Source organism: Equus przewalskii, chromosome 4 (genome assembly GCF_037783145.1).
Source record: "Equus przewalskii isolate Varuska chromosome 4, EquPr2, whole genome shotgun sequence".
In the NCBI taxonomy this organism is placed as follows: Eukaryota; Metazoa; Chordata; class Mammalia; order Perissodactyla; family Equidae; genus Equus; species Equus przewalskii.
Genome location: NC_091834.1, coordinates 15,586,993 through 15,595,582, shown reverse-complemented (window position 1 = coordinate 15,595,582; position 8,590 = coordinate 15,586,993). Strand labels below are relative to the sequence as shown.

The 8,590-nt window shown below is 58.5% G+C and overlaps 1 protein-coding gene across 5 annotated transcripts in view; it reads right to left on the bottom strand.

Annotated features, from left to right (window-relative positions):
• Nucleotides 1-347: 347 nt before the first annotated feature.
• The window catches only part of CCM2 (CCM2 scaffold protein), a 50,579-nt gene continuing 42,336 nt past the window's right edge, over nucleotides 348-8,590 (bottom strand). For 4 of the 5 annotated variants that reach the window (XM_070617271.1, XM_070617273.1, XM_008527729.2 and 1 more), the window contains 6 exons: nucleotides 7,358-7,494; nucleotides 6,168-6,303; nucleotides 3,194-3,251; nucleotides 2,566-2,704; nucleotides 1,825-1,963; nucleotides 348-886 (listed from right to left, as the gene is read on the bottom strand). In XM_070617271.1, the coding sequence (XP_070473372.1) occupies nucleotides 612-886; nucleotides 1,825-1,963; nucleotides 2,566-2,704; nucleotides 3,194-3,251; nucleotides 6,168-6,303; nucleotides 7,358-7,494 (884 nt within the window). In that variant the 3' untranslated portion in view covers nucleotides 348-611. Of the gene's footprint in view, nucleotides 906-1,824; nucleotides 1,964-2,565; nucleotides 2,705-3,193; nucleotides 3,252-6,167; nucleotides 6,304-7,357; nucleotides 7,495-8,590 lie in introns of all 5 variants that reach the window. The other variant, XM_070617272.1, reaches the window with a different exon arrangement.

The following is an 8,590-nucleotide window of genomic DNA, read 5'->3' as shown; positions in this document are numbered from 1 at the left end:
CCGCAATGGCAGGTGAGACCTGGGAACTTGGGTGAGGCTAGAACAGAGCCAGCGCCCCTTGGAGAGCCCAGTGCCTGGGTCCCAATAGCCATTGCCTGCCACTCACAACCACATGTCCCCAAGACTCCTGCACCCCATGTCCACAAAGCAAAAGCCCACATCACGTCCTCCCCGTGGCCTCCCCTGCCACTGAGCCCGGCCCAGCTCCCTGCAGGGGCCAGAGCCAAAGGGCAGCCTGGCCCCCAGACCACCGTACCCAGCCCCGGGCATGCAGGCCTGGGACAGAGGCCAGAGCAAAGGCCGCCGCTCTCACCCCACTGGGTCAGAAACACACTGGCCACCAGAGGTAAGTTATTCACATTGCAGTAAACTTCTTTTAAGGTCTCTGGGAATTTCAATAGGAACGTCATGTGCAAAATCGACAGCTGTCCGAGGTCTGGCCGAGGGAGCCCCTCCCAAAGTGGGGCCGCAGGCAGGCGGCAGGGTGCAGCCTTCTGCCCCCTCACTGGGGCGCGTTCTTCACAGTAAAGGGCCACCTGTGCCTGGGGCCCTTCGGCTGGCCCCAGCCCCGGCACAGGAAGGGCAGATGCGCGGGGTCCCTCCCGGCGTCGTCAGGCAGAGTCCTGGTCCATGCTGCAGCCCAGTGCCTCGATGTCGTTGCTGATGTCTGAGATCATGCGGTCCCACTCGTCCCCCTCTGAGGGCACAGACTGGTCATCAGAGCTGCCTGCGGCCCTGTTCCCATTGGAGGTGGAGGTGGAGCTCATGGCCCGCCGGTACCTGCCAAAGCTGTCCGTGATGATACCTCGGCCATCCTTCACCCCGATGGTCTCCAGGAAATTCTCGAAGTGCTGGCTGTCCTTCTCAGGGATGAAGGGCCGCAGACCTGCAGACACACCACTCGCCTGACCCACAGGAAGCACATCCATGACCCAGAGGACCCCGCCCCATGTCTACCCTCACTCCCACCAGTCCTCGCAGAAGTCCCAGTTCACAAGTTTCCAAGGTGAGGGGAGGTGGAGCTCGGAGCAATAGGCCCCCACCGCCCAGCTGCGCTTCCACCTCTGGAGGACCACCCATTTCCGTACAAGAGGCACCCTCCTATGTGAGAACAAGACTGAAAGGAACACTATGAGCTGGGGGTCAAGGCCCTTGGATCTAAGCCCTGGCTGGGCGACTGACCCCAGGGAGGCCATGAAGTCGTCAAGAGCTCACTGGAGGCAGCAGGTCCAGCCTTTAGCCCTTTATCCCCCTGCGAGCAGAGCCCTCAGGTGGCAGCCAGTGCGGGTACAACACACCCTGCTTGGATTATTGCAGGAGGAGCCCAGGACCCAGGAGCCTCCACCAGCCACCTTCAACCAGCCATGTTCTCTGGAGTCAGCAGAGGGAAGGCACAGCCCTGCCCCTGTCCTCGTGGGTGTGGGCAGACGTCCAGTGCCACATCCCAGCTATGGGCGGCAGGCCCTGACCACCCCGCCTTCCATGCTGGCCCAACATACTGAGCTCTTGGGGCCTCACCGCCTCAGCAAAAGCTGGTCCTTCCACTGAGAAATGCCACGTTCTCTTCTTCTACTCATCCATCAAAACCAGCTCAAGCACCACCTCCTTTGAAGAGCCCCCTTAGCCCTCATGTGGCCAGTGCACAGCTCCTGGCTTCTCAGTCTAGCTTCTGTGGGGCCCTCTGCTGCTCCCCAGAGGACGAGCTCCTGCCAGGCACTGGGAAGAGCCCTCTGGCCAGAATCACTTGGGCCTTAATGGCTGGAACCCCCTTTCCTATCAGAGCCCCGGCCCGCAATTCAGGTGCCCGTCCATCCCAGGACTCACCCAGCAGCAGGAACTTGCGGCTGTCCCCGTAGAGCTGCCGCAGGTTGATGCAGAACTCATGCACCGAGGCCCCGTCGCGGTATTCGTGAAGCAGTGCAGCGAACTGCTGGATCTCCTGCGAGGACAGCTTGGTGCGCAGCTACAGAGAGAGAGTGGGACACCAGACAGGACCCGGTGACCGGAGGAAGAAGAGTGCCACAGGTCAAGGCCCCTACACCTGCGCAGAGGGTCGCAGGGACCCAAGAAGAGCCCATGCCGTCTGCCCTAATCTCACCAGGAGCAGGGCAGAGGGAGCGCGGCTGCACCACTGCCAGGGGTCTGTTTACTGGTGTCCTTGGGCCCAGAGCAATGCCCACACCATCTGGGGGACACGTGTGGGCCAGGAGACTGAATTTTCAAGGGCAAGACCACATGAGGTCAGGGGACAGAGGGAAAGTCAGCTGAACAATGAGACGCCCCATCCAGCCCTTCCAGGGAGCATCCAGTCCCTCTGCCACCGTTCACCATCTGAGACCCAGGGACAGACCTGTGGTCAAGCCCCAGTGGCCAGAGCAGCCCCCACACCAACCCAAGTGCTCCCCAATGACTGTCCCAGCAGGAAAGGCAGTGATGCCTGGCGAAGAGGATGGAGACATAAGCAAGGTACCCTCGCTCACCCTCCTCCCCATTCCTCCTCCTCCTCCCCCCCCTCGCCTCCTTCAGGAACTTCTACGACTAAGGCGCCCGCAGTGGGCAGGGTACCGTGAGCATGTAGTCCTGCAGCAGCTCGGCGGCCGTGGCGCTCAGCTCGCTCTCGCTCACCGTCTTGGCATGGGGTGCCGTCTGCATGCAGAAGGACAAGGGCGAGACGCCGCCTGCGTGCGCACACTCAGGGAAGGAGCTGCAAGGACGCGAGCCATGGGCAGGCAGCTCCTCGACCCCTGCCCCGTACCTGCACCCACGACACCCTGCAAGCACCCAGTTAGTGCCAGGGGTGCCCCGCGGTGGGAGTCAGGGCAGGTGACGGGAAAGGGAGGTCAGCTTGCCCGGGCATGGGGCGAGGGTCTGGAGAAGGTGGAGGGAGGGGCACAGGGAGTGGGACAGAGGAAGACACAAGGGGATCAGCGACATGGAGCCTAGCACGCTCTCACAGATCGACGAGCTCACCGGTAGCGCAACCTTGGGGAGCCTGCGAGCTGGAAAGCCTATGAAGGCTGGACTCGGGGGGAGGGGTTGAGGGGCTGATGAAGGGGAGGGGGCCCAGCAAGAGGAATGGGGCCCAACAGCGGGAGGGGAGGGTGGCCAGCAAGGGAGAATGGAGGGAGCCTGACAGGGGAGGGGGGCCAGGCTGACATGCTGGCATTGCTGAAAGCCAGGGCCCAGTACTCACAAAGTGCTGGCTTCTGTCTCATAAGACTCCTTCATGTCCACCTTGGTGGAAGAGTCATCTGTACAGAAAGCGCAGAAAACAGATGCTTCCAGTTACGTGAGAGAGAGCACTGAGTCCAGCGGCCGAGCTCCAAATGGGAGATGCAGAGCCCTGGCGGCAGGGCTCCTGGGGCCTTTGTGGGCAGAGCCGGCTGGGCACCTGGGGTGCACCTCAGGCCGCACCTGCACCCGCTCCTCCTGGGCTCTTGTGAGATGCACCACCTGCTGCAGGTCTGGGCTGGAGGGGTGATGCTCTGGTCTCAGAGGATGTGCCAAGTGGCAGAGCTGGAGGAGGCTCCCCAATGGCCAAGAAAAAGAAAAGCACCATTTGTAGGTGTCAGCTCCACATCTGGCAGAATCCTAGGAGCTGTGTTACCTCATCTTCTCTGACTCTGGCAGGTCTCATCACTGCCCTGCTTTTAGATGAGGATGTGAATCAGAGAAGTTGTGCCCCACGTCACAGCTGTGAGGGCAGAGCCACAATCAGAGCTGGTAGGTCTGACCCCCATCCTGGACCCAGCCGAGCTCCACACGCAGACAGCTGCTCCCCAAGGACAGAGACGAGGCCTCGGGATGCCCGAGACCCTCAGCCCAGCAAGGGCCTGGTACACAGCAGCTACTCGGGAAACCCTGGACAGATGACGTAACGTCTGTATGACACAGACCGTGCGGGACATCGGAGCACCGTTCTAGACAGCAAGCCGAGCTGTGACAGTGGTGGTGACACGGTGTGGCAGAGGCTGAGGAAGAACAAGGGACGTTTCTGGCAGTGGGAAGAAATAAAAGTGGTGGGCAAGGGCAATGGTCCACGTCCAAATCCCAGGACCTATGAATGTGTGGGTGACATGGCGATGGGGGTGGAGGCTGCTCTGTAGCTGACCAAACACAGGGAGAATGTCCTGGGCTGTGTGGGTGGGCTTGGTGTGACCACCGGGCCCTTCAAAGTGGAGGAGGGGCAGAGGGGCAGACAGAGCTGTGACAACAGGAGGTCAGAGATTTTCCTCTGCCGGCTGTGAAGATGCAGGAAGGGCTCCCAAAGCTAGAAAAGGCAGGAGCCAGCTTCTCCCCGAGCCGAAGAAGGAAGGCAGCCTGGCCAGCACCCTGATTTTAGCCAGTGAGACCCGCTCTGGACTCTGGCCTACAAAACATGAGAGACTAGATCTGTGTTTAAGCTTCTAAGCTCCTAAGTTTTGGTGATCTCACAGCAGCAGGAGCAAAGAGACTCAGTAAGAAAGGCCCTGAGGCATAAACCAGCACAAGATGCGTGTGCGTGCACGTGGGTGTGAGAGTGTGAGCGTGTACATGTGCACGGAATGGGTGTGCATGTGTGGTGTGTACAGATGTGCACACATGTGTGATAAGGCATGCCTCACTTCACTGCCCTTCGCAGACACTGCGTTTTTTCCAAGAGCCTCCATCAGTAAAAAGATTACGGCTCGCTGAAGGCTCAGACGACAGTGAGCATTTCTTAGCAATGAAGTACTTTTTAACTAAAGTACGTACATTGTTTTTTAGACATAATGCTATTGCACACTTCACAGACTATGGTATAGTGTAAACATAACTTTTAGGTGCACTGGGAAAAACTGAAAAACTCATGCAACTCATTTTATTGCGATACTCGCTTTCTTGCGGTGGTCTGGAATGCAACAGCGATCTCTGAGGTGTGCCTGTTCGTACGTGTGCATGGGTGACAGGTGCGTGTGTATGTGTGCAGATCCCACAGGGAGACTTGAGGAGAGAGGCACGCCGCCGCCCATGTGGAGTGGAGGCTGGCAGGGAGGAAGGCCACTCAAGAAGCCCTGATCACTTACATCTTACTTTGTGAAAACTCATGCAACTATACATTTATAATTTATGCACTTTTTAGCAAAAGATTCAGCAAAAAAAAGACCCTATTGGGAATTTTAATGCACAAGGGCAAACCAATCACACTGAAATTGGATGTTTACATACGGCTTGATAAACCAACCACCTGCTACTTACTGGAGAGAAGTCGCTGGCCTCTGGGCCTCAACCCCCGCCCAGCATATGGGGACAGACCGCCTGCCTTGCTGGGCCGTTTCTGCGGGGCCGCGTGCAGCTTCAGCACCAGCAGCAGGAAAGGCAGGCAGCGGACAACCAGCCCTGGGATGGGTCCTTCCTCAAAGAGCCCCCAGCTTCATAAACACACAAAGGAGGGTTCTCCTGGCTTTGTCCCTCTTCGCTGAGATGTGTGAACCACTGGGGAGGACGCAGGGCTGGGACTTATCTCCACAGACAGACGATACTGGAAGCTACAGCTGTACTGTCTCCAGTGTCTTTCTACTTACAGAAGCCATGAGTCCTCAATAAATCACATATTTAAGACAGATACTCTTGGTGTGTAGAATATTTAGCTCAAGTGGGCTGTGTGTAAAGGAAATGTGTTGTGTGCGCTAACAGATTCCTGAAAATGCTCCAGATATCCATGCGGAGGTGGTGGCTCCCGGATGCTGGTCACGCCACACAGTCTTCAGGGCTCCTTCACTTCCTCCCACCCACCACCCTGCTCCCAGGCAGTCTGCGTTCTGGAAGGAGTCCTCACACCCACCAAGCGCAGTGAGGTCTGGGCGTTCTGGAAGGGAGGCTCCTCACACCCACGCTCAGCCCCAGTGCTGGAAGCCCCTCCTGGCCCTCTGTTCTGAGTTAGGTGAAGTGACTTTAGCCACATGTAGTTCCAGAAAAAGTGTTCCGGGCTCCCAAAGTTATGCTGGAAGCCACCAGGCTGGTGTAAGAGGATGGCCTTGACTAAACCTGCAGAGTAACATGAACGTGCAGTCTGGAAACAAAGGGCATTGGCTTGAACCCCCAGGACAGGGAGCAAAGGCACTGCACACGGATGCTGCCTGGGGGGCATTTCTGCAGGACTGGGGGAGGGAAGCTGGGGCCCTGCTGCCCGCCCTCTCACCACGTACCACTGTGAAGGGACAGGTGGTGGGTGGGTGTTGAGGCTCCATCAAATATGGCTCTGTCCAGAAAGTCGATGGTGGACTCCGTGTACACAATCTGGAAGACTTGGCCCAGCAGGGAGCACAGCTCTTCGGCGGCGACCTGCCATGGAGGGGACAAAGCTGCGCCTTCCTGGGTGGCTTCCGGGCACCTGCCACCTCAGATGCTCAGTGAACACCAGGACTGAGTGCCCTCTGCCTCCTGTTGCCCAGTGGGGCCACAGGGATGCCAGCCCACGGCGAGGACGCTCTCCAGACCCGGGGCGGCCAGGTGTGGCCTGCAGACGTGTCAGCTACCAGCCCTCCTCTTCACACTGCCCTGGCCGGCCAACACCCTCTCACCACTCCTGTTCTAGCCTCAGGAAACGGGGCAGGGAGGGAACCAGCATTTGTGGCAGCTCACATGGACAGCATTCCCAACACTGCAAAATGCTTCACATGTGTGCTGTTAAACCAGGGCCCCATCTGGGGCGGTTCTGGCCCCAGGACACGAGGCAATGTCTGGAGGGGCTTCCAGCGGGGCAGGCCAGGGAGGTGGCCCCATGAGGAAGAACTGCTGCTGAAACGCGGGCACAGCTGAGGAGGAGGGAAGCTGACGAGAGGCGACCTAAGGAGGGGCGGCACCACCACTGTCTTTCGGATGTGGAAACTAAACAGAAGGATATCTAAGGGCTCCCAGAGGCTGGCAGCACGTAGGTGCCTGAGGGGGCCCCAACCCCAACTTGCCACTCCTAGGAATCTTCTGACAGGGCACAGCTTGGGGTGGAGGAGACCACTGCCCCCATCAGCACGGGGGAGAGAGGGACAAGGCCCACCAAGAGGAGAAGGAACCAACCAGCACAGGGGGAGGCACCAGATGGAGTGGGACTAGGGGCGAAGCCTGGGTCAGGATGTAGGTGGGGCTGGGGCTGCTGTTGGCAGCGCTGGGTCAGGATGTGAGACGGGCCTGGACAGGCTGCAGGCAGGGCATGGGTTGGGTGTGGGTAGGGCTGGGCCAAGATATGGAAAAAGCCTGGCCAGATTGTGAGTGGTGCCTGGGAAGGCTGTGGGGTATGGGCAGAGCTGGACAGGTTGTGGGCAAGGCCTGGGCCAGGTGACGGTGATGGCCTGGGCCAGGTGTGGATGGGGCCTGGGTCTTAGTTCCCAACTCTGCTCACCTTGCTCTCTGCAGCCAGGATCACCAGGCAGCACGCTTCCACGGGTCCCACTCCACTCTCTGACAGGGAGCCTGCGGTGAGGCCTCTGGAACTTTCCGCACACAGACTCTGGCTGGGGGAGATGCCGGGGTCCTGGGCTGAGAAGTCAACACCGCGGCAGGTTAGGGCAAGTGCAGGAGCTCAACAGCCGTCTCTAGACAGCCCATAGCAGGCTCAGGTGGGGACAGGCCTACACGGGGTACGCCCTCTCCCCCAACTTCTCTAAACAAGGGGTGGGAACAAGGGAGCAACTCCTTCATCCTCACACTGGCTGCTGAGAATTTTCACCCTACATGACCTTCTAGCATCCTTGCCAAAGATGGTGCCAATATCTTAGGCTGAGACACGAAACTGCCGATATTCAGCTGCTTTTGATCTACACAAAGGAAGGTACTCACAGGGTTCCATTCACAGGGTTAACATAAGACGGACCATGAGGACAATCCTGACACACAAAACTGAGGCATGGGGGACAAAGGACGGGGCCCAAGGGCATGTGAGGGGCAGGGCCCAGGTGGGGATCTGGACTGTGAGAGCCCCAACTGGGGTCCTAAAGTCTATGCACCGCCTCCTCGGACAAACAGGGCCTCAAGAGCTGCGGAGATGACTCCAGGCCTGCCCGAGGCAGGAAGGGAGGCCCACGTCCTGGGGAAGCTTGTGCAGGAGCAGGGCTCCAAGCACATCAGCTTGGACAGACCCGGGCACAGGAACTGCAAGTGAAGCCTTGAACTCCGCCTGGTGCCCGTGTGTCTCGGGGCAGGCCCAGCTGAGGAGGGAGAACACCTGAGGCTCACACATGGCCAGGAGACAGGAACCGGGCCAGGAACAGTGGGACTCGGGGCAAATGGGCCTGCAGAGACCAGGTGCCCTGTGGCCTGGCACCCTGCGTGGAGGCTGAGCCCCAAAAACCCTGGGGGGACTCTGGGACCGCACTGTCCCACAGCGGCCATAGGCAATGAGCACGAGAAATGTGATGAGCCTACACTGAGTCCAGCCCTAAGTGTAAACTACACAGGGTCTCAGAGTTATACAAAGAAGAATGTATGATTTCTCATTGGAAATTGTTATATTGATCATATGCGGACGATATTTGAGACAGAGAACTAAATGAAGTATATTATTAACATTGATTTCACTTGTTCCTCTTTACTTTTTTTAACATGGCTCCTAGAACATTTTAAGTAGCTCTATGGC